General features: G+C 33.5%; 1 protein-coding gene across 1 annotated transcript; it reads left to right on the top strand.

Moving 5' to 3' along the window:
* The first annotated feature begins 9,610 nt into the window (after positions 1-9,610).
* Positions 9,611-15,680, top strand: LOC120126009 (pumilio homolog 24-like). Its single transcript, XM_039144314.1, is given in 18 exon segments — positions 9,611-9,904; positions 10,008-10,061; positions 10,647-10,708; positions 10,791-10,872; positions 10,962-11,085; positions 11,187-11,270; positions 11,804-11,918; positions 12,149-12,299; positions 12,406-12,519; positions 12,616-12,687; positions 13,452-13,502; positions 13,596-13,646; positions 13,993-14,100; positions 14,186-14,209; positions 14,211-14,441; positions 14,576-14,650; positions 14,912-15,159; positions 15,272-15,680. Coding segments are annotated over 18 exon segments (2,037 nt in total). The 5' UTR covers positions 9,611-9,649; the 3' UTR covers positions 15,408-15,680.
* Positions 15,681-27,037: the final 11,357 nt, after the last annotated feature.

Raw genomic sequence — 27,037 nt, 5'->3', positions numbered from 1 at the left:
CATTGAAGGTATTGGCACTATAGGTAATACCTCTTCCATACAAATTAATAATGTTTTATATGTGAATGGATTAACGCATAATCTATTGAGTATTAGTCAATTGTGCGATAAGGGATTCAATGTCATGTTTGAAACTAATGGTTGTAAAGTCATTAACATTGCATCTAATCGGATTATGCTTGTTGGTCATAGAATATGAAACATATACATGGAGCAATTAGATTCTATAGATATGACTAATTTATGCCTAGTTGCTAAGGATGAGCATGATAGTTGGTTATGGCATAAGAGACTAGGACATGCTAGCATGAGTGTTCTACAAAGACTAATTCAAGGAGATTTAGTTCGAGGGTTGCCAAAGCTAAATTTTGACAATGATAAAATCTATTATGCTTGTGCTAAAGGAAAATAAAACCGAGTTTCTTTTAAGTCCATTAATGATGTATCAACTAGTAGAGTATTACAATTGATCCATATAGATCTTTTTGGGCCATCTAGGACTACTAGCTTGGGTGGAAAACAATATGCATTTGTATTGGTAGATGACTATTCTAATTATACTTGGGTTCTATTTTTAAGTACTAAAGATGAAGCATTAGAAAAATTCATCATGTTTTCAAAAGTAATCCAAAACGAAAAAGGTTACTCCATAACTAGTGTTAGGGAAAATGAAGTTACTCCAAAATTCATCTTGGATTTACTGAGTTTTGTAATTCTAATGGTATTAGCGATAATTTTTCAGCACCTAGAACCCCTCAACAAAATGGAGTTGTTGAGAGGAAAAATCGAACTTTAAAAGAAATGGTTAGAATCATGCTTTGTGAAAATAATTTGCCAAAATATTTTTGGGCGGAAGCCACAAATACCGCGTGTTATGTTATTAATCGAGTAATGATTAGGCATATTTTGAAGAAACTCCATATGAACTTTTCAAAAATAAAAAGCCTAACATTATCTATTTTCATCATTTCGGATGTAAATGTTTTGTTTTAAACAACGATAAAGAAAATCTTGGCAAATTTGATGCTAAAGTGATGAAGGAATTTTTTCTGGTTATTCCTTAAATTCTAAGGCTTATCGAGTATTTAATAAAATAACTTTAGTTGTAGAAGAGTCTATTCATGTTGTTTTCGATGATAATCCCCTTCCAAGGAAGGATTCTTGTGTAAATGATGATGTAGGTATTATAAAAGCAAATGACGTTAAACATGACGTTGGAGAACCATCATCAAAGGAAGAAATGAAAGGTGAGGAAACTCATGATGTTCTCGAGAATCCAACCATTGAAGAAAGGGAAGTCTCTTACCCAAGAGAGTACAACTATGTCAAGGATTGTGAAATAATAGGTGATCCATCCAAAGGGGTAACAACTCGTTTTTCTCTTAGAAATATATGTAATTATGTTGCATTTATTTCATGTATAGAGCCTAAGAATATTAAAGAAGCATTAAATGATGAACATTGGATTATGGCTATGCAAGAAGAGTTAAATCAATTTGAGAGAAGTAGAGTATGGATATTAGTTGAAAGGTCTAGTAATAAATCTACTGTAGGTACTAGATGGATATTTAGGAATAAGCTTGATGAAAGTGGTAATATAGTAAGAAACAAGGCTAGACTTGTTGCTCAAGGGTATACTCAAGAAGAAGGCATAGACTATGATGAAACATACGCTCCCGTAGCTAGGATGTAAGCAATTAGAATGTTATTAGCATTTGCATGTTTCAATGAATTTAAACTGTATCAAATGGATGTTAAAAGTGCATTTTTAAATGATTTTATAAAAGAAGAAGTATATGTGAAACAACCTCCTGGTTTTGAAGATTCAAAATTTCCAGATCATGTTTTCAAATTGATAAAAGCACTTTATGGTTTAAAACAAGCTCCTAGAGATTGGTATGAAAAATTGTCAAACTTTTTAATTGAAAAAGGTTTTTCAAAATGGAAGGTTGATACTACATTGTTTTTAAAGCATAAAGGTAAAGATTTATTAGTAGTTCAAATTTATGTTGATGATATAATATTTGGTTCTACTAATGATGTTCTTTTCCAAGAATTTTCTAAGCTAATGCAAAGTGAATTCGAGATGAGCATGATGGGGGAGCTCTCATTTTTCTTGGGACTCCAAATCAAGCAAAGAAAAGATGGCATCTTCATTAATCAAGCTAAGTACGTCAAGGATATGTTCAAGAAGTTTGGACTGGAAAATGGGAAACCTCTTGCCACTCCAATGAGCCCATCAACAAAGCTTGACAAAGATGAAGGAGGTAAATATGTGGATGTTAAATTGTATTGGTCAATGATTGGCTCTTTGCTCTATCTAACCGCAAGTAGACCGGACATTATGTTTAGTGTTTGCTTATATGCTAGATTTCAATCATGCCCTAAGGAATCACATTTACTAGCTGTTAAGAGGATCTTTAGATACCTTATGAACACTTCTAGTTTAGGACTTTGGTATCCTAGAGACTCTAGCCTTAGCTTGCATGCCTTCTCTGATGCGGATTATGGATGATGCAAAATAGATAGGAAAAGCACCTCCGGTACTTGCCAATTCCTAGGAAATATTCTAATTTCTTGGTTTTCAAAGAAACAAAATTGTGTTGCATTATCTACCACTGAAGCGGAATACATCTCAGCCGGTAGTTGTTGTGCACAAGTTTTATGGATGAAACAACAACTTTTTGATTATGGAATTGAAGTAGGTACCATACCTATCAAGTGTGACAATACTAGTGCTATTTGTCTCACTAAAAATCCCATCCAACACTCTAGAACTAAGCACATTGAAATTAGACATCATTTCATTAGAGATTATGTCGTTAAAGAAGATATAGTTCTAGAATATGTTGATACTTTGCACCAATTAGAGGATATCTTTACAAAACCTTTAGATAAAGAAAGATTTTGGACACTTAGGAGAGAATTAGGTTTGACCAACCTACCTTGACTTAGTGTTTAAAATAAGTTTAGCACTTTTAATTAGTTTTGGAAAATGCTTATAAAAATAACACTTTTGATTGCATCCTTTGCTATTAGTTAGGGGGAGTTTATGATTCTTAGTGAGAATTAATTATATGTTCAAATAATGTTTAAGGATAGATTTACTTTAATTGAACATTGTTAATTTTCCTAATATGAGTTGCCAATACCACTAGAGCTAATTAATTTAGCTTTATAAGTGTTTAAAATCATATTTTTGGACATTTTGGCATATGAGGTATCGATACCCCCTTTGATTGGGTACTGATACCCCCTTTGAATGGGTACCGATACCCTCCCCTAAGGTATTGATACCCTCCATGGGTTCTGGTTATTAAACACCCAGAAGAACCCTTTCTCTCAAAACCCTCTTTTCTCTCTTACAAGCCGTTCCTCATCTCTTTCTCTCTAAATCTCCACTTTTGCCAAAATCATGAAATACAAGTCGGAATTACTTCAATTTTCAACTTATAATCCTACTAGAATCATTAAAAACGTGCAATCAACAACAAAACTCACTCAAATCCGAATTTTTCAAGGTAATTTTTCTAAACCCATTATTTCATTGATTTTGAACATAAAACTAGTTTTAATTAGTTCTAGGTTGAAATGTATATTGGGCATTGTTTATATTTTGGTTTAGAACTATAATCTACAACTAATTTCATCAAATACACAAGATTTTTCAAAATGTTTTGAAATTTTTGAAATTTAAAAAAATGATTTTAATTATTGTTTTTGATTTAATTATGTTGTTTTCATGAAAACTATACATATATTGATTTTTCAAACATTGTTTTCAAAAATAGTCTTTCAAAATTGCCCATTAGGATTATTTTAGAGAACCTTGAAATAATGAGGACTCATTTGAGTTTTGGGATTGATATTATTGCATACAAGTGTTTTGAAATTGCAAGTTAATATTTTCTATTCCGATTTCCTAAGTCATGTCTCACAAACGCCCTAGGATGTCCACTAGTCAACCAAACCCACCTCTAAATCCACCTCCTATCCAACAAATTCCTAATCTCGATGATCCTAATATGACTATTCGTAATTCATGCTTCAATGAACCTGGTCGTAAACAAAATATCTTCTTCAGGTATTCTCAATACTTTGAGTCATATAAAATTCGAGAAGAACGAATTCATTCTCTTCAAGCTATGCTAGAAAAAGATTTTAGAATCTTCCTGCCCTACGAGAGTGGAAATTTGATAAACAACGAATGAACGCATCAATGCGCTCACACATGAGATGGCCGCTATGCGAGCTCATTTTCCTCCTCCCGATCCTCCTACGGATGCTTGAACCTTGCCTTGCTTTAGTTTTCTTGATGAAACTTAGAACTTATTGTTTTAACATTTTGGATGTTTGTGGATGTTAGAATTTGTTTTGGATGTTTGAACTTAAATATATATGATTGATTTGCATCATTTACATATTAGTAAATATGACTAATTTACCATTTCACAATATTTTTGAATATTGAATTATGGAACTAATGGCTAACATATCTCTTGATTGTGATCTTAGCAGCTTAAGCTATATCTATAGGTATTAATTGGCTATGTTTTTTAAAAACCTTATTTAAATTTTTTTTATAATCTTAACAAAAAAGGGGGAGAAGTATTAGAGTAAGGGGGAGTAATTTATTTTCAAAGTATTAGAGTAAGGTATCAAAGTATTAGAGTAAGGGGGAATAATTTCAAAACTTGATTTCAAAAAAAAATGTTTTTCAATTAGAAAATCCTAAAATTACTAAAATGTTTTGTTATATCAAAAAGGGGGAGATTGTTGAAAACATTTTGATGTTTCGATATAACAAATTAAATGTTATTAGATTTCAAGATTTTCTAATCATTTTCAAATATATATTCAATTAAACTATTCGAATATCAAAATATTACTCCAAGTTTTTCAAATGTCAATTTCAATCCTTACTCAAGTGTAAAAGTGTGTTTTAATCTTTTAAACAATTTTACAAAGTATTTCGAGCCTTAATCGAGCCAAAAATATTTTCTTAATATATCTTAAACCGAAAAACCAGATTGCCCAGAAGGTACCGATACTGCCCCCAAGAGGGTACCGATACCCCTATGTAATATTTGGCTCCAAGAAATAACAGATTGCTCGGAGGGTACCGATACCCCCAGGAGGTACCGATACCCTATGCAGGGGTACCGATACCCCCAACGCTCCAAGCTGTTTTATTAATTGTTTTCACACAATAACGGCTCTATTGACTCCACTAATGATCCCCAACGTTCAGAAGTGATTCAAGGAGTATTTAAACAAGATTAGGAGCCATTGATCAACAACAATTATCAAGAATCAAGAGAGAATCAAAGAGAAAACATCAAACTCAAGTTTGAGCATTTTCAAGCCTATTTCATTCAATATCCATTTTTTCTTTCAAGAACACTTATTGTGCTCAATTGTATTATTCTTGAGTGTTCTTTCTTTGTTCTAGAATTGTGCAAACATCTTTCCTTGTGAGGATTTTCTTGTAAGTTTGCAAAATTTGTATTGTTCTCTTTGGGAGAGAGTGTTCTCAAGAATTTGGGGTATAATTCTTGAGGGATTTGTAAGGTTACTCTTTGTCCTCAAAAGAAAGACAAATTAGTGAATTTGTGGAAAATCCTTAGTGTGGATAGCTAAGGTAGTGGACGTAGACTTTGGTTAAGAAAGTTGAAGCACTCTAAATCGCTGTGCAAATATTTTCAATTTTCTGCAAAAGCTTCCACCGAAATTTTTATTGCCAATTCACCCCCCTCTTGGCCTATTCTATCGATCGATTAACTCAATAAATTTGAAAGCTAAATTAATGATTATTTTGCAGCAATGTTGAAATGAAAATATTGTGGATGGAATCTATAGTTGGAACTCGCAAACTTGACCCGAACCCGATTACCCCAACTGATTTACCTGACCCAATACCCGATAGTAACCCGAATATGCTAATCAAATTTGATCCGATACCCTACCCATACCCAACCCGAACCATACCCAATCGAAAATTTAGCGAAAATGAAAGCACCCCAAATCGAAATTAACCTAAACCGAAACTGAAATTAACAAACCAAAAGCAACCCGGACCAAAACTAACTCGAACCGAAAGAAACCCGAAGTGAATTTTAACCCAAACTGAGAGAAACCTAAACTGAATTTTAACCCGATCCAAAAGTAACCTGAATCGAATTTAACTCGACCCGAAAACAACCTAAACAAAAATTAATCTGAACCGAAAGTAACCCAAACCGAAAGCAAACCGACTTTAATTTACCCAATTTGATTTGAACCGAACATTGCCCTATTTTTTACTTGATAAATGAATAAAAATGGACGAGTGATTTATTGTTATTATATATATTTTAACAATGTGATGGATAGTAAAATAATATATATTTTATTCTATTTTTTAATTATACTCCTAGTTAGCCACCAACTTTGGTAATAGTTTAATGAATACCAGTATCACCTTTGATAATAGTTTAATGATTTAATATTAATTTTTAGTTTAAAAAATTATATTCATATTTGATTCGATAATTTTTAAAAACAATTAAAAAATTATTTGAATGAAGAATTATAAATAAAGTTATTATTTAGTATTTTGTTTTATATGATTAACATTAATTGTCATCATTTATATAGTATAATCAATACTGTATATTTTAATTAACTTTAAAAGAAAGAAAAATCATTTTTTTATATACACAAATTAACATGAAACACAAATCTCAAATAAAGAATTCTCATTCAAAGAATCAAAAGTGACATGTAGCTACTACTCTTGCACATCAAACTTAATTATATTGAGTTTCTCAATAAAACTTTCTTAATAAACTTAAAAGATCAATAAAATAGTTTGAAAGAATCAAATTCAACCCTCTTAAATCTTAAAATATAAGGAGACATAAATATTATATCCATCAATTGTTGAATTAAATCCAATCCACATCAGAACCGACAAACTCATCTTCCTTCGTAGCTACATAAATTAAAATAATAAGTTATTAATTTGTTTACCAAAATAAAAAAATGAAATATATTAATAATAATAAAAAAAGATGGTGTGGTAAACAAACTTTACTATAAGAAATTGAAAGAAATCTAAACGAAAATAAAAACTTACATTCATAATTGAATAACCAACTACGAGACGTTATCAAAGTTGTAAGAGGTATAAGAAATATCCCTATACTAAAATTTAACGTTGGGATGTAAGAACTTCTCCACTTATTCAAAATTCAACCTCTTATACTAAAAGTTGGTTTTGAAGCAACAATTGTAAGAGGTACAATCAAAATATCTCTAACAAGATGAGAAAGTTGTCCATATCGATTCTTATTTTCTTTCCAAAAATTAAGGATGTCAAGCTCTGTTTTTCTATCAAATTTGGGGTCGTCTAAGTAAACATCTAATTGTGTCTTGGCACAATAAAAAAACATGGCCTCTTTCTTGTCATAATACTATAAAAATATAAAAAATAATATAACTTGTATTATATAAATTATAAAAAAAAGATAGTAAAAATGAAATACATTAAATGAAAAATAGAAAATAAAAAAATAAAAAAATTAAAAATATAAGAAAGTTGATGCAAAAAGGTCGAATTTGCGCTTGTGGTGTGTAAATGACATGCTCAAAGTATATGCGTTCAAGTTCAATTCTAAGGACGGTTCATGTGAGATGTGTATTTCTGAAACATATTCTTTAAAAAACATCTCTAACTTGGCTAACGCTACAACGCCTTTAACGTAATCGTCATCGCGGCCGCCGCAGGGGAAGAACATAGTGGGAGTGAAGGCGAACTCTCGTCAATTATTTTTTAAAATATTAATTACTATTAAAATATATATTTTTAAAAATAAAATATTGCTAGATCTTTAATTAAAAATTTATATTTATAAAAAATAAAAATACTTTAACTTAGCTATAATAAATTCCTAGTTTCCGCCCCCGCATTGTCGGCCATGAATGTGGCGTTAGCTTTGTCTCGTTGCTCCCTTTGAAAAGACGGTTTGTTGTACGCCGGTTTCAACGAGTTCAAGAGCCATTCAAAATTGTTGAATTTCTTTTCTTCCTGTTTTTAACTTTGACCCGCCAAGGGGAGCGTTGCTGGGGATAAGCATGTAATCGAACTAAATGCATTTGAATAGAGGAATGTTCATGTTCGTTCATTTAATAAATAAACGAACATAAACGAACACGAACATAAATGAACAAAATTTTATTTTTCATGTTCGTTCATTAAGAAATACAGTTTGTTCATGTTCGTTCATTTAAATGATAAACGAACATAAACAAACGTAAACAAACACAAACGAACGAACATAAACGAATATAATAAATGAACATAAACGAACAACACAAACACAAAAAACAAACTTATTCGAACACAACAAATGAATGTAAAAAGAAGTAAACAACAAGAATAACAACTTAAAATTAATTAATATAACCTATAACTTTAGAGTTAATTTGTTTCGAATACGGCAAAAACATACATAAATCATAAATAAACTATACGAACATAATAAAGTCTTAAAGTTAATTTGTTCAACAAAACAATCTTCTTGAAATCCAAACAACTTCAATAATCTTCGTAACATATTCAACTTGTCATATGTTCGAACATAAATGAACATAAATGAACGAACATAAGCGAACATATAATCGAACGTTCACGAACGTAAATAAACGAACGAGCCCTTTGTTCGTGTTCGTTCATTTAATTAAACGAATGCAAAATCTTGTTTATGTTCGTTCATTTAATAAATAAACGAGCATAAACAAACTTCCCGCCGCATAGTTCATGAACGGTTCGCTTAACGTTCAATTCATTTACGGGCCTGGATATGAATTTGCTAAATATTAAGAAAACAGAAACTGCTTTGGTTCTGCGCTCATCGTTTTCCTTGATTTTTTTATCGATGATACAAAGTGTCTAGTGTGATATTTTGAAAAAAAAAACATTTGGGGTGACCAAAACATAACAATGAAAATAATTGAGTGACTAAGTATATAATTTATTATTATAATTTTTTTAACGGAATTAATGATTTAAACTTTATGATAAAACGTCTCAAAAAATATTTTAAAAGACATCTCGATATAACTTAAGGAATAATAGCATATTTAAGGCTAGATAAAAATAAAGGGAAAATTATGCATTTAGTACCTAAACTATCAGTTTTGACCCGTTTTAATACCTAAACTTTCAATTTTTTAAAATTATACTTGAACTTTAGTTTTTGTTTCATTTTAGTACATCTGTTCAAAATTTAACGTTAAGTTTTGAAAAAAATTTAAAAGTTTAGGTATTAAAATGAAACAAAACTGATAATTTAGGTACTTAATGCGTTATATTTTTAACGGTGGGATACTAAAATGAAACAAAAACTAAACATTATGTATACTCTTAAAAAAATTGAAAGTAAAAATGTTAAAATAGATAAAAAATTAATAATTTAAATACTAAACGCGTAATTTATACTAGAATAAAACTTGTATCCGGGCAAAGCCGCCCTAACGGGCATCCATGGGTTCAACAATAAGCAGGCCCAACTCTCCCCCCTCCAAACTACACGGAAAACCCTCGGAAAGAAAGGCTAAAACCCCACATTCTCATCCCAAATGAGAGAGCTTAGAGCTAAAAGCTTCAATGGCGGCCAAGAATCAACAAACGCACAAATCCAACAAGAGAAAGCAAATTTCAAGCTCAAACACCGACCGAGATAGCTCGAAATCCAAGAAGCCGAAGCTACATGCTTCCTTCCCTTCAAACAAGCCGTTGAAAAAACCTTTCAACTCGTCCAAACAAAAACACGAACACCCAAGTCATTCCAAGTTTAAGAAACCGGAATATGGGAGTGAAAATAAAGAGCTTTCTAAGAGAGAGCGTCGAATCCAAGCAAAGGTCATTCGACTTTTTCTCCCCGTGTTTTTCGTTAAAAATCGAAGGCAACCGATTTTTTTGTTTGTTTGCTATTTAATGTTTGTTGTTTTATCGGTTTTGATAGGAATTGGCAGAAGCTAGAAAGAAGAAGAGGAAACCGCATTATACTCTTGAACAAGTAAATTCTGTGTCTTTTCTTTTTTATTTAGGGTGTGATCGAGTTGAGCTGAGTTTAAGCTTATTTAGTAAGCTCGACTTGAATTCGAGGCTGGAGCTGAGTTGGATTTGTAAATCTCAAACTCCATTGGAGAAAATGTTGAATTGCTTGAGCTGGCGCGTTTAGGTTCTTTTACTTGGTAAAAGACGAGCTCAACTCTCATGCTTGATTTCAATCTTGGTCATTCGTACTCAACTCAAGCATGAGTATTAGTTTGAGTTTGAATTGAAGTTTTTCAAAGAAAAAAAAACATATTACTCCCGTGCTTGAATCAAGTATTATGACATTTGAATTCAATTATTTAGATACTCAAACTGCTTTGTGTTGGAGCTCACTCAACTCAAGAATGACTGAGCCGAAATATATTTTTTTTAACCCAAAACAGCGTATGAGCATAAACATCGCTCTTAAACCCCCATTTAATACAAAGATTTTTTTAATTGAACTATTTATGATTTGATTAGAACTTATTTGATGGCTGACTGAAATTTTGGCAATTAACATTTTTTTGTCTAATTCAAATTTTTGTTCTTTTACTTGCATTAGGAGCTTGCATCTCTATGGGAAAAGATGAGACGTCGGAATATTGCTAAAGAAGACAGATCAAAGTATGTATTCGAGAACAAATATAATGCTTTGTGATTCAACATGGCTTTTCTTGGCCTTAAATTTTATTTGAATTGTTCTTAGGCTGATAACTGAAGCTCTGCAAAAGATGAAGGGAAAGATCCCAGAAATTGCTGGTTCCCATGTTTCGTCTCGTGTTCTGCAGGTGGGTTTTTTTTGGCCTTTCATTAAGGTTCGAATTAATTCCACTGCAATAGGCTATGGTTGTCTAACCCATTTTTTGTTTGGCCTTAGACCTGTGTTAAACACTGCTTGCAAACAGAAAGAGATGCTGTATTTTCTGAGCTTCAGCCACACATTCTCACCCTCTCGTGCAATGCCTATGCTGTGCATCTTGTGAAGAAAATGTTAGATGCGGGTATACTTATGTTACTTCTAGGACTAGTTTGTATAATTATCTTGTAGGTGATGCTGATCCTATTGTTATCATAGCCTTACATTACAATTAAATGCATGCAGCATCTAAAAAGCAGCTGGCAGGGGTTATATCATCTCTCCGTGGGCATGTTGCTTCGCTTCTTCGGCACATGGTTGGATCTGTAGGTAAGATAGAGTTTATTTTTTCTCACCTAAATTTGTCAAAAAAATTTAATGTTGCATTTACTTTGAACATGTGTCTTATCTAAGTTGCCCAAACTTTATATTTCTTGAAGTTCCTATGTCTTGTATGCCAACATTGGTATGAGGATACTCTCTAATTTGAAAAACTTATAAAAGATTGAACTACCTGTGTAGGAAACATAATTGTAATCCAACACTCACGCCTGAGTTTGAGTAGCATAGGTCTGATGCATGTACCGACATGAGTATGGGGTGACTTTGTAATGATCCTCCAAATACTGAAAAACTTGAAAAAAATACCTGTACTAGAAACATACTCATATCCGGCACTCTTACCTGAGTCCGAGTAATGTATGTCTTAAGTTTACTTAATTATTTTATGTGCACGTGTTTTGTATTAAATTGAGTGATAAAACTGGTTTAATTTTCGTTTGGAGGATTTCACTGTAGGTTTTGAGAAGTAAATCTGTTCTGAAGCCTTGCTAACATCCAATATCCTCGCTTACCTTCTGCAGTTATTGAGCATGCATATCAACTTGGAAATGCCTCTCAAAAACAAGAGCTTCTGATGGAATTATTTTCTACTGAGCTTCATCTGTTTAAGGACCTCACATCCATCAAAGAAAGCAGGTAGAACTTACATAATTTTTTACTTTCTAGCCATGATTGTCGTACTCTAAAAAGTTCTAAAGAACTGAAAACTTATAACGGAGGTTGATGGGCTGTCATTAAATTTTGTGATGTTATTCCTTTCACACCTTTGTTGGTAGATTGTCAGATATATGTGGTTCCACAGTGATATCCTACTTCTACAGCAAGTCGAGAACATATTTTGACAAAAAATTCTGATCTCATGTCAGGTTAATAGATGTAATATCGAAATTGGGCTTGCAGAAGTCTTCTGTTTTGCGACACATGAGTTCAGTGATTCAACCAATCCTTGAAAAAGGAATAGTGGATCACTCAATTATACACAGGGTATTAGTAGAGTATTTGAGCATAGCTGATCAGGTATTTATGATCTTAACACATTATTGGAACATTCTCTAAAGAAATTTCTGTCCATAGCGCTGTTTTTTCCATGTGATTTCTCTTACTAAATTTAGTTTGTCTATAGTCCTCTGCTGCGGATATAATTCAACAACTGTCTGGTCCACTCCTAGTTCGTATGATCCATACCCGGGAGGGATCTAAGATTGGGATGCTCTGTGTTAAACATGGAAGTGCTAAGGTTTGTTGTAGTCGGTTGTATGAGTTCCATAAAACCTTATTCATAAGGATACCCTTTTCTAGAAAGACTTAAGATCCTTTTTGTGTTTCATTTTAGGAAAGAAAGAAAATCATCAAAGGAATGAAAGGCCATATAAGCAAGATAACACATGATCATTGCGGGTGCATGGTATGGGTTGTTTATGGAAATCTATCTGCTTGATTTTCTTTTGTTAGAAATGCTAAATTGGAAGTCTTTTTATACTACTTATTTTAACCTTAACTTCTACAAATAGGAGTGTATATACATTTGGTTTGGTTGAAAAAACCAAAAATCAAATTAACCTACTTCCTATAAATAATAACCGAAAACCGGTCTGGCTTAAGGAAAAACCGAAATAACTGAACTAACTTAAGTTAATCGGTTTGATTGGTTAATTGAATTAACTGAAAATAAATGAGCTAAGCTACCCTTTCTATAATTAATATATATTTAAGAAATTAAGACTCATATTTTAATTATATTTGATTAAAAAGTTATAATCATTGGAGAAATGTAATCAATTTACTATTGTAATGTTTGTCCACATATATATTCTATTATAAATATATTTAAAAATATATACAGGTATAATGTTTTTATATTAAGCCATTAATTCAGTCAGTTTGACTATCGATTATATAAACCGATAATGGACCAAATTAACATATTTAAACCGACTCCTATAACTGACCTAAATCAAAACCGAATTAACCAAACCAAATGAATCAACTTGTATAGGTTAATTCAGTTAACTCAATTTTCACGAGTTTTGCACATTCCTATGTCTTAATTGTAATTGGCTCTTGATAAATTCAACTACGGCACTACTAACATTACGAGTGTATGTCATGAGGCCTTTCTTTAAGATTTAAAACGCTAAAGCCTTTTGTCTCTGATTTCCATTTTATTAGGTTCTCGTGGGCATTGTTTCAATGGTTGATGACACTAAGCTTCTAACTAAGGTTAGCTTCTGCTATGTCGCCTTTCGTTACTACATCTCTATGTAATGTAATATTGATTTACTGTAGTGTCTGACTTTAATATTCTGTTTTCAGTTCATCATCCGTGAGCTCCAAGCAACATTGAAAGAGATTGCTGTGGACAAGGTGTCTACTCTTTCTAAACCTGTTATCTTAACAACAGATGCTTAAGAAGATATCTTGGTCAGGCAATAATGATGGGTTCTTGACCTCTAAAACAAATAAAAGAATTATTTATATTTATACCCTCATTATCTGAACTATCCGGAGGGTCCTTAAAATCGAAACTGATAAATTCAGGAGTTGGTCAACTCAGCTTGGGCCGTGTAAATGTTCATATTTTACAGTTATTTTAGAATGTCCGTGGAATGGTTTGTATCCCTGAAGTTGCGTCATTTGTTGGATCTGACATTAATTCAGTTTTTAGTACTGTGTTCCTTATGGGTTTCTGCTTGCATTTTGTGAATTTCAGAGTGGAAGGCGCTTGTTGTTGCAGCTGCTTCATCCAAATTGTTCACGCTATTTTAATTCCGATGGCCTGGCCTTTCTAAATTTATCTGTTCCGTCGCTCAGTGCTAAGGTAGTTTAATAGATGTGATATTTTGTTCATTTATCATAGACTGCGAACCTTTCCTGAAATTTACAATGGGTTTTCACTTTCTCAGAATGATTCCGAAGTCAGATCTGAGAAAAATTTCAAGGGATAAAGAATCTAGTAAGGAGGCATCTAAGAGTGATATTCCTGAAGAGAACCTTGATGAAGAACCTACAAAGGAGACAGCTACATCCGATCCTGATATGACACAATCCGAGTCCGGTAAAAGTGATATTCCTGAAGAGAACCTCTTCTCAGCTGAAGGTGGGAAGAAGGATCCTTCGCTAAGGAGGAGAGAGTTGCTAGTCAAGAGTGGGCTCGCTGAGGTTCGTTGGCCCCTCTTGCCCATTAGGGGGTGATATGTCCTTATTTGTGTTTCTAAAGGAAAATCTTTTGTTGGTCCTTTCACTGAAGATATCAAAATCTTTCTGGTTAACTTTTGTGATGCTCGGTTTTACAGAACCTTGTTGATGTTTGCATAGAGGACGCAGGAGAATTGCTTACTTCAAATTTTGGCAAAGAAGTAATTTTTGAGGTAATCAATTTTGTTCTTAATGGAGTTTGTACTCTTTTAATAAAGTCCAGAAGTAGGTTAAGTTAGAAGCCTGGAACTTTGTCGATAACTGAACAGTTATATCTTCTATAACGTGTTAACTTTATAACTGAATATTTTCGCTTGAACATTAGGACATGCGCTCCATCCAAATCTGAGTTTTGTTTTGTCTTTTATTGAACCATTTTCAATCCCCAATCTCTTGATTTAATCACCCTGGCATATGTTGGAAACAATGCACAGGTTGCAATGGGTGGTTCTGATGGAATTCTCCACCCAACACTAGATCAAAAATTGAATAACTTGCATGAAACTATAGCTGCACTTGCAGCGAAGCCTAAATCTGAAGAATCAGAGGAAGAACATGTGCTCGAAAACTTCCATTCCAGTCGCACCATACGGAAACTAATATTAGACTGCCCTGCATTTGCTTCCACATTATGGAAGAAATCTCTGGAAGGGAAGTGTCAATTATGGGCCCAAGGTCACAGGTTAGCTGCTTTGTTTCGACTTTGTAAAGCTTCTTTCACATTCAAAGCATAAACATCCACTTGATCTCTGGCATTACATATTTTGATATCGTCCCCATTGCCCTATTTGCAGTTCAAAGATACTGTCTGCATATTGGGAATCCTTGGACTCCGAGGTCCGTAAAATGGCGGAAGAAGAGTTGAAGCCCTTGATTGATGGTGGCATTCTCAGAATCCATGAAAATAAACAACCGGAAAACGAGGATTAGGTTGATCAATATCTTGATCGTCAAACACCTGTTGCTGGTCGGACTGCCGATAATACTGGGTGAATGAATTTATGAAATATACAGGGGAGTTTTCTTAACTGAAATAGGGTTAAGGAATTTCAGGTAGTACTATACGTTTTGAATTTTTGGTTTTCATCTTTAACGCATGAACTTATGAGCTAAAACTTTGTTTCATGTTTGTTCTTCCATTCTACGAAAATGTAAAGCAAACTCATGATTTAGTCTGGTATTGAAAATTAAATTGGGGACGAATCGGATGTGTTTCATTTATTTTTGAAAAATAAAAATAAAATATGAATTAAAAACTCATAAAAAGAAAAAAAAAAAACATTTACAATAGTTGATAAGAATATACTGGATTGTTATATTATTTTGTTTGATTTTGATAAGAATATTAGAATGTATTATTTAATTGGAGAAATAGAAATTCTTTATAAGCAAAATTTATCGATTATTATTATCATATATTTTTATTAAGTGTTTTTTTTAAAGAAAACGAGCCTCCTTAAGAACTCTTTTAAGACCTATAAAGGAAAAATAGTGTCCTATGATCTTGTATTTTCAGAATAAAAATTATTGGATACAACAAACATAATAATTTTAGGGATAAATAAAGTCAGAATACAAGATATTTCCAAAAAGGAGAGCTCACTTAGTCAAAGTATATGCCACAATATTACAAGCTCTAGGAAATTTAAAATAGCATTCAAAATCCAATGAGCTTCCCAAAGATGATAACCCAACGTGGACAAGTCCTCCTTCGGTCAAGACATCTTGTTGACTACAAGCGTTGAATCCAATTCAAAGATTACATGTGTCCACCGATACTCACTTGCCAAAGAAAGTGTTACATTCAGAGCACGAATTTCCGAAAGCCCAACTTCGACAGAACCTGGTGACGACGCAGCCATGACGCCTAGTACTTGGCCAACGACAACTTGGGCAATAACCTCCACAATCGTTATACGCCCAGTAGACTTAAAAACATCATCCAAATTGATCTTCCCATAACTTGGAGGGGAGGTTGCCACTTTGCCTAATCAATACATGAAGTTGTTTCTGAAGAAGACCGCACAATCCTCGTTCTCCACGATGCCTGCTTCTTGATGTGGACACCAATTTTCGTCCATATATAACATATATATATATATATATATATATATATATATATATTCTACTTAAATAATACAATTTTTCCCTTTTACAGATCCAAGCCCACAATCCAAGTACAAACAACCCTATAGTGGCTCAGTAGAAGCCAAAACCCAGTCCAGGACCTGAACCAGTCCACTGGAGTAACCCGGGCAACTCGAACCAGTTAGGGTTTTAAAACCCTAACCCTTCATTTCATTCCAACCATTCCTCACCCATCTCCTCAAATGCCGCCACCGATTCCTCACGCATCTCCTCAAGTGCCCTCACCGATTCCTCACGCAACCAACGACCAACCCCGATTTTTTCGGTGCACCAACAAGTAAAAAAACATACTAGTGTTAGAGTCCCATTAGGAGTCTTCAGATCTAAAAATAGCATTTCTCCTAGGAAATAAATTTACATGTAAATAAACACATCAACACACACAATATTACACAATAAAGGCACAAAAATTACGAAGCAAATACAAGAGTATTCGAAGCATTTTGTAACAATTTCGAAAAGCAATAAAAGATAAAAATCTCACATTTTTTCGGTCAATGCTTGCATGTAGGAGTTGTGTTTGTTTTCCATCGTTTTGGTTCGAAAAAAGATTTCGAAATTTCTTTTCTAGATCTACACTCCCCCGAGGCTCGTTTTCAAAAACCGTTTTGATTTTTAAAAGATAGAGGAAAAAATGTTTCAAAAAATAAAAAAAAAATTTGGTCACCGATGAATGGAGGCCGGCGAGACGGCGAGCCACCGGTTTCTGAAAACCACAGTGGCTGTTCTTCGTGTTCATGAAGAACACAAGAACATTTGAGAGAAAAAAAGGGGAGGGTTTTTATCCATTTTTGATCGAATGAAAAAAATAAAAAAGTGTTTATGAAAGTTGGTATTTATACCAACCCACGACCCGACCCATGGGCCTAAAGGGATCAACGTGTTTTCTTTAAGAAAGGAGAATTACAATTTTGGTCTCCCCCGTTTTTGGAACTTTCATTTCGCTCCTAATTTGCAATTTCAACATTAATTTTCTTTCAAAATTAGCCCTTTAATTTTGAGTTTCTTCGAAATTAGCCCTTTTTTTTATTTATTATTATTATATTTTTCATATTTTTTTATTATATATATATATATAATTTTTATTTTATATTATTTTTTTTCTTTTGGACTTTTTTATTTATTATTTTTATATATCATTTTCTGGTTTTTATTTATTTTATTTTATTTTAAAGTATTTTATTTATGTATATATATATATATATTATTTATATTTATGTATTTATTTGTTTTATTAATATTCTAATATATATATATATATATATATATTCATTTTTTACCTTATTTTATTATTATCATTAAATATACTTTTTTTTTTTATTTTTTTTTAATTTTTTTTAATTTTTATCTTTATTTTATTTATCTTGTTTAGCTTTCTTTCATTTTTATTATCTTTATCTTTATTTTATTTATTTTATATATATTATTTTTACTTTTTTTCCATTTTCCATTTTCCCATTTTATTTTTTTCTTTATTTTCTTTATTTTTATTTTCTTTATTTTTATTTTCTTTATATATATATATATATTTATTTTTTTATCTTTATAGTATTCGTCTTATTTATCTTTATTTTCTTTATTTTTATCTTATTTATTTTCTTTATTTCATTTTCTTTATTTTTTCCTATCTAACGCTTTTCATGACTTCTTAAGGGTACACTTTTAAAACCGATCGGAGGTAAGTAATCTAGATCAAATTTTTACCTTTTAATTTAAACTTACAATTTTCTTAATTAAAGACAACTGGGAATTAACTAGTACCGAAAGGGCAGTTCAAGGGTGCTAACCCTTCCTTGACTGTAACTGACTCCCGAATCCGACATATCGCTGGTAAGATGCAGATCAGGTAAGAAATTAGGGTGTACAATTAACCCGTTTTATTCTTAAAATAAATGATCGGACTCAAATCATTTCATTCAAGTCGAAGCCCAATTCTGGGCCCACCCAAAAGACGACCACGACAGGTTGGCGACTCCGCTAGGGACAAGCAAGTGAGTCAGGCTAAGGTTAATTTCTAGTTGTCTTTTTAATAAAAAAGGTAAGTTTAAATTTTAAGGTAACCTTTCGATCCTTATTACTTTTGAATATATTTTGAAATAAATAGCCGTACTGACGATTTCTTTCAATGGTTTCTGTTTATCAAACTTGTTTTTCATCTAAGGCTTTATACCCGAGCTCCAAACCCTGTTTAAGTGGGGGTAAAAGTGACACCTTTGTGAGAATTTATTCTCTATGCGGGCCTAGTAAGTAGCATTCGGGATTCATATACCTTGTGTCTTCGTGTAAATTTATTCTCCGTATGGGCATAAGGGAATATATCCTCTCGAGTTTAAACTAGTCCACATAAGCTTGTAATGGGCTTAGGACTAAGGGTCTGGCAAGCCCAAGGGGGCACCAACAAGGAGAACTCGGGTACCTTCTTTAGAACCTAAACCGGGAGACTACAGGGTATTAGAGCCCACCCCAAAACCTCATTTCAAACCCTAGACTACTTTGAGATTATTTCCTGCTCTATTTTCTGTTCAAAGCATGTGAACTAGAAATTTATGCGGTTAAGACTGGTTCAAAATTAACATGTGGGATAGAGATCATGTCCGAGTAGGAATAATAAGCATGTGGGGTAGATATCATATGGGGTAGGACATTTTATTTTCTTTATTGTTTTGATTTACCTCACTGTCTCTTTTCATTTTTTGTTCTCTTTCATTTTTATCATTTACATTATTCAAAAAAGGTGTTGATCTACAAAAAACTTGTTCGTTAAACATAAATAATTTACATTAACGGAAAAAGGAGTTATAATACAAGAGATGAAAAACTCAGAAGTCCAGCTATGGTCAGAGAATACTCAGAATGGACCGGGATTTACACTGTGCACATTAAAAGTCAACTTTTTGAGCTGGCAAGGGTTGCAAGGGCAAGACAAGAAAAAAAGTTATTGACCTGGAGTGCTACTTCAAAGACAACATGCCATTGTTGACAAATCCAAGAAGCAAACAAGTGAGTTTTAGATAGTTCCCTTCAATGGAGGTTTCCAAAGGCACTTTTGTTGAGGGAAGACTCAACAGAGAGTGAAAACCAGAGATGCAGCCATTTGAGACTTCTTGGGACAAGTACAAAAAGTAGCTCGTCACCTGCACGGTTTAGCCAGAGGAGCCGGAACGGTTCGACAGTGTATTCAACCGGTGACAGAAAAAGGCAAAAGATGAATCAACCTGTCAGAAGTTGTTTGGGGTCTAGAAGAATTTATCTTTAAAATGTTTTTGTCTCTTAAGAAATAACAATTTTGTCCCCAATAAGGATTATATATAATAACAGACACATTTTTGGATCAATGCCTCGAACATTTCATGCATCATGCATTCTTGCATTTTTCGCATTATTTTTTTTCTTTTTTCATTACATTCATATTAACTAACAAGAGATGTCTCATAAAAGAATGGAACAAACACCAGGTTTACCTCCAGAAGCTTCAGACCCATGTCATCCTCACAACACCCGCACAAAGGAAAATGGAAGCCAAAATTGCTCAACTTGAAGAGAACATGCTAAGATTACAGAAGGAACTGGAAGAAAAAATAAGTCAAAATCAACAAAATACATTGGATTCCATCACTAGGAACTAAAACGTTTTGGTTGACCAAATTATTTCAAGGTTGTCTGGCTTGAATCAAAAGAATGCTCCTAGGGCATGGGCATCTGAGAGAGTAATTGTACCGTCTACTCCGTAGTTGGAAATTTCACTTGGAGTCTTACCAAGACTTTAAAATAATTCAGATGGTTACCGCATTCCAAAATTTAGTGAAGAAGTCAAAACAAAGATGGTAGAAACGACCATTAAACAAGGAGGTAGGTCGAGTAGAAAACCTCCTCTGAAGAACAAAGATAGAGAGATCAAAAATGTCAACACCTACAATGATAAAAAAGGTGTTACGATCTCAAGCATGAAAACAACTGCTGCTGTACCGTCAGCTACTTCTAAACAAAATCAGAGGGAACCAAGAAAAGAAAAGGAGCATTTGGATCCCATCCCCATGACATATAAGGAGCTTTATCAACAGCTGTTCGATGCACATGTGGTGTCACCATATCGAGAGTAACCTTTAAAGCCCCCATACCCCAGGTGGTATGAAGAAAATGCACACTTTGAATATTATGGTGGTGTTCCAAGGCATGCTATTGAAAATCGCCTCGCCTTTAAGAGGATTATCCAAAGAATGCACAACATGAGATGAATTCATTTCAACAATACAGAATCACCCCACATTGCACATAACCCTCTGCCTAATCATCAAGAGAATGAGGAAAGTGCAATCACCGAGGAGAAGGGTAAAAAGGCCAAAACCAGAGTTTCCGAAGTGAAGTCACCTCTTGCTTAGGTATGGAGACAAATGATAATTACAAGGTTTCTTGCACCACATCCTATCACATAAGACTCCGAAGGTGATAATCATTGTTGTTATCACAATAAGAATAGACATGATGTACAAGAATGTGTTGAATTTAGAGCCTTGATCTATCTAATGATGGACAGAAAAGAGCTGTAATTTTACGATGAAAGCAAGGACACTCCCGAATTAGAAATTGGTGTATATGAGGGTACATCAAAGGAAGCCCCGACAAGTGAAACAGTTGAAAAATGGGGAGAAAGTACAGATGAAGGACCTAATCCTCGACATTTTAGAAATAGTGGGGCATCCTAATGAGGTTTTATTCCATTTTGTAGCATCCTGTTTGAACTTTGTTTTTTTACTTTCTCATATTTCTTTTTGTAACTTGCTTTTGAACTTCCTCATATTTCATTTTATAAGGATATTTCAATGAATTTATGCATGAGCATTGAATCAAATTTACAACTTGAAATTCTTTGAATATCAACTAAATTAAAAAAACTCGGTAAATAATTTAGAGTTACAGATCTTTGACAAAGTGACATGATTTAAAAGTGGTAAAACAAGGACTCTGAACTTACCTCATAAGATATACTCGAACAACATATCTTTCTCTTACGAGAACCGATATAGCCTTCTCCTCACATAAGGGAATAAATAAGAGGCTTGGTATTAGGTATGCATAGGAGCGGACAACATGGGGCATCCCTTGCGTATGACATTATTATACTTTTTTTGAAGACGTTCGATGATGATAATGATCTTCACATATGGAATATTCGAGTAGGTGAATCTAGTTTAGGTTAGTTACTTGGAAATTGAACTCTAAAAATGAGATTCCTTGGCTTTCAACAACACCTAGACTGTAACAGGTTCTTCTTGACAAACTTAAGAAATTGGACCCGTATACCCAGATTATAATATTATATATATACAGTAAAGCTTGAGTTGTCCCTCTAAAGCAATTGGTTAAATGCCCCGGCTTTATGGATAAGATTTAGCTAACTAGATAAAGGTGATTATAATATCTATACAATAAAGCTTGAGCTGTCCCTCTAAATCAATTGGTTAAACGCCCTGACTTTATGGATAAGATTCAGCTAGCCTAATAAAGGTGATTATAATATCGAGCTGTCCCTCTAGAGCAATTGGTTAAACGCCCCAACTTTATGGATTCAGCTAGCCAAACAATGACAAATTAAATTAAATTTATCTAAATAAGGAGTTTCGGTAAAAATGGACTAAGGGAGTTAAGGAACACCTGTTATAGTCAATTTCACATGAGCACTCAAGAATTTCATTTTTAGACCAATATTTTTGCACTCCCTTTGTTAGAAGAGTTTACAAAGCTTGAAAAGATGGAAGATTTCAGAGGATCGAAATAGAAGGTCTAGTAATTGATCATGCTAGTTGCATCATTTTGTCCGCATCTAATTAAAATGCCAAGCCAAGAAAAAAGGCCTGTTGTAATGATCGAGAAAAAATAACATTTTTTATGGCTGAAACCTTAGAAAATAGAGGTCAACCTAAAACCAACTCATCAATTTGAATATTTTTCAAAGAGCTATAACTCTGAAAGCATGAAAGAGCTATTGATTCTTTTATTTTCTATGAACTCACGTTTATGATTCGATTCGATTGTGAGTCTGAATTAAAAGGAAATGTTTTACAAAATTCTTATATTTTTTTCCTAAAATAAGAGAAAGGGCAAAAATATTTTCAAACAGGACAGTCTCAAATATTTAAGGTCCTTGAAGCTGAAACCCGAGAAGAAAATGGGGCACGATCGATTCCAAAGACCAGATCGACAGACAAAGAACGAGACTTCATCCAGGAGATAAAACATAACTAATTCATGTTGCATGCATCTTTGACATACTTAAGAGCATCACATTTATCATTTTTCTCATACATAATTTTTGCAGCTTTAGAGTCAATTTTTAACTTCAAGACGAAAGATACTCAATTCCAAAGCACCTTTAAAGATCGATGGTGGTTGCTTAACTCAGCAGCAAAAAGCTACACCTCAACCAACTTGACATATTGAAAGATCAACATATCTCAGAATCAACTTCATACGGGTTCGAGAGCCAATTCAGAACGAATTCAGTTCAACTTAACTCAATGACGAGCGACTATTTTCCAGTTAAAAGCTAGATTTCAACTCAATGGCGGATGATATCTGATTGACAGAATGCCTCACTTGTCTTTCTTACAAAGAGGAGTCACTCGAAGAACATCTTACATGGCTTTCCTGTGAGAGGGAGTCATCTAAAGATCATATCAGTTGGTTCAGACCCGCTAAGGGGAACCATCTGAGGAGAATACCATATTGCTTTCCCGTGAAGGAGAGTCATCCAAAAATCATATCACTTGATTCAGACCTGCTAAGGGGAACCTGTTGAAAACATTTTGATATTTCGATATAACAAATTAAGTTAAATGAATTTTAAGATTTTCCAAATGATTTTCTAAGTATATTCGATATAATTATTCGAATATCAAAATATTACTCCAAATATTTCAAAAATCATTTTTAATCCTTACTTAAGTGTAAAATTAAGTTTTAATCTTAAAACAATTTCAAAATAATCTTTCAAAGTATTTCGAACCATTTCAAAGCCAAAAATTCCAGATTGCTCAGAGGGAACCAATTCCCCCCAACGGGTACCGATTCCCCCCTGAATGGTTTGGCTCCAAGATTTCCAGAATGCTCTGAGGGAACCGATTCCCCCATAGGGGGTACCAATTCCCCCTATTCAACGGTCGAAATATTTGAATTTTACACTTAGGGAACCGATTCCCTATGAGGAGGAACCGATTCTCCCCACGCTCCAAGCTGTTTTATTAATTGTTTTCACACTAAAACGGCTATATGATCTTCACTAATCATCCCCAACGTTCATAAGTGATTCAAGGTTTATTTAAACAAGTTTTGAAGCCCTTGATCAACAAGAAATCATAGAGAAATCATATAGAAACAAGAGAGAAAGCATCAAACACCAAGTTTGTGCAAATCAAGCCAATTTTCCTTTCAATATTCATTTTGCTTTCAAGAACACCATTTGTGCTCATTTGTAATTATCTTTGAGTGTTCTTTTCTTGTTCTAGAATTGTGTAAACATCTTACCTTGTGAGGTTTTCCTTGTAAGTTTGCAAATTTGTAATCTTCTCTTTGGGAAAGAGTGTTCTCAAAAATTGGGGTATATTCTTGAGGGTGTTGTAAGGTTATCTCTTTGGCCTTAAAAGAAAGAACAAATTAGTGAATTTGTTGGAAAATCCTTATTGTGGATAGCTAAGGTAGTGGACGTAGACTTTGATTGAGAAAGTCGAACCACTCTAAATCGCTGTGAAATTACTTTCAATTTTCTGCAAAAGCTTCTATCAAATTTTTAATTGGCAATTCACCCCCCTCTTGGCCAAATCCGTCAATCGATTAACTCAATAATTGGCATCAGAGCCTAACTCATTTGAAGGTTTAATCGCCTCTTGAGTCGATTCGGGAAGAGTTATATCGATAATCAAAGTCATCAATGGCCTCCGCTTCAAACTTCGACTCCGGTCTCGATTCGATGCCCGTCAACAAGCCTCCTTTCTTCAATGGAGCTAACTATGCCTATTGGAAGAATAGAATGATGTACTTCATTCAAGAAAGTGACATGGGAGCATGGAATGCTGTAGAAGAAGGATACATCAAACCTCTCACTCATCCAAGGTTGTGGAGTGAAGGAGAGACAAGAATGTTCCAGCTCAACTCCAAAGCCATACATATCATTTTTTGTGCACTTGGACCAGATGAATACGGAAGAGTTTCATCGTGTACAACCGCAAAAGAAATATGGGACAAACTTCAAGTCACTCATGAAGGTACCGATGAGGTAAAGAAATCTAAAATTAGTATTCTAACGCATAGCTATGAAAATTTCAGGATGAAACCAAATGAAGATATCAAAGCTATGACGGATAGATTTTCAATGATTGTCAATGGTCTCAAATCATATGGAGAGGTCATTTCAAATGAAAACCTTGTGAGGAAGTTAGTCTACTCCCTCCCAAAATCGTGGCAATCAAAGAAGACGACAATCATCGAGTCTAAGGACTTAACGTCCTTAACTCTTGAAGAGGTAATTGGGTCACTCCTCACTCATGAAATGATGCTCGAAGATGAGGTGGACCTCGACAAGATTGACGAGACACCAAAGGAGAAGGAGAAGAAGAAAAACATTGGAGTTGCTCTCAAATCCACAAAAGATGAGAGTGATTCGAATAACGATGACGATGACGAGGAAATGGCATTGTTTGCCAAACGGTTCAGAAAAATGATGAGACCTTATCGAGGAAGAAAATTCAAATGAAATGAAGGCCTAAAAAATGAACCGAAAGAGAAGGACCCAATTATTTGCTACGAATGCAAAAAGCCAGGGCATGTTAAATATGATTGCCCACAATTAAAGAAAAAGGGTCAATCAAAGAATAAGCACAAGGCTCATGTGGCTACATGGAGCGATGAAGAAAGTTCCGATGAAGAGGAACAAGAAGTAGCTAACTTGTGCTTGATGGTATTTGGGGAAGATTCTAAGGTAACCTCTAACTCATCCGATTTTGATGATTTATCCTATGATGAGTTATTAGAGGAATATAATGGGTTGGCTTCGGATTATGAGAAATTATTTTTAAAATATAAAAACGATGTTTCAAAATTGAAAAATGAAAACAAACTCATATCCAAAACCAACAACGATCTTGAAAGTAAAATCAAAGATTTGCAAATCAAACTAGAATAGTTTGAAAAGAAAAATTTAGATTTGCAAAATTTACTTTCAAAGATCAATGCTGATCATCCAAAAAATATTGACGATCTTAAAACTTCTTTTGATAAAGTTGGAACAAAACATTTTGAAAAAGGTGGAAATTCAAAATCCAACTTTGTTAGAAAAAGTTTTAGAAACTACAATCATAGAGGTCCCCAAAGAACCTCTAATGGAAAAATCGTTAGAAGTATGTGGGTTCATAAAGAACTTATTACTACTAAAGATAAAAATATCCTACACAAATGGATACCTAAGGGGACTAGGATTTTGGAAACTAATGAATATGGACCCAAAAGAATTTGGGTACCAAAAATCAAAAATTAATCTATGTTTGTAGGGAAAGGAGCATTGCTACAAGGCACGGGAAACAAATTCAAATTCATGGTACCTTGATAGTGGATGCTCAAGACACATGACCGGAGAAAAAAGCCGGTTCATTGAGCTTAATGCCAAAAATGGAGGAGAAGTGACTTTTGGAGACAATTCAAAAGGTCACATTAAAGGTATTGGTACAATAGGTAATACCTCTTCCATACAAATTAAAAATGTTTTATATGTGAATGGATTAAAGCATAATCTATTGAGTATTAGTCAATTATGCGATAAAGGATTCAATGTCTTATTTGAAATTAATGGTTGTAAAGTCATTGACATTGCATCTAATCGGATTATGCTTGTTGGTCATAGAATAGGGAACATCTACATGGTGCATTTAGATTCTTTTGATATGACTAATTTATGCGTAGTTGCTAAGGATGAACATGATAGTTGGTTATGGCATAGGAGACTAGGACATGCTAGTATGAGTGTTTTGCAACGGCTAATTCAAGGTGATTTAGTTCGAGGGTTGCCTAAGCTTAAATTTGATAATGATAAAATCTGTGATGCTTGTGCTAAAGGAAAACAAAAGCGTGTTTCTTTTAAATCCATTAATGACGTATCAACTAGTAGAGTATTACAATTGATCCATGTAGATCTTTTTGGGCCAACTAGGACTACTAGCTTGGGTGGAAAACAATATGCATTTGTCTTGGTATATGACTATTCTAGATATACTTGGGTTCTATTTTTAAATACTAAAGATGAAGCATTAGAACAGTTCATCACATTTTCAAAAATAATCCAAAATGAAAAGGGGTTACTCTATAACTAGTGTTAGGAGTGATCATGGCACTGAATTTGAAAATCTTGGATTTATTGAATTTTGTAA

The sequence above is a fragment of the Hibiscus syriacus genome, unplaced genomic scaffold, assembly GCF_006381635.1.
Source record: "Hibiscus syriacus cultivar Baekdansim isolate YM2019G1 unplaced genomic scaffold, ASM638163v2 tig00110450_pilon, whole genome shotgun sequence".
Lineage (NCBI taxonomy): Eukaryota > Viridiplantae > Streptophyta > Magnoliopsida > Malvales > Malvaceae > Hibiscus > Hibiscus syriacus.
Note: the sequence above shows the minus strand (reverse complement) of the source record. Positions and strands in the feature narration are given on the sequence as shown.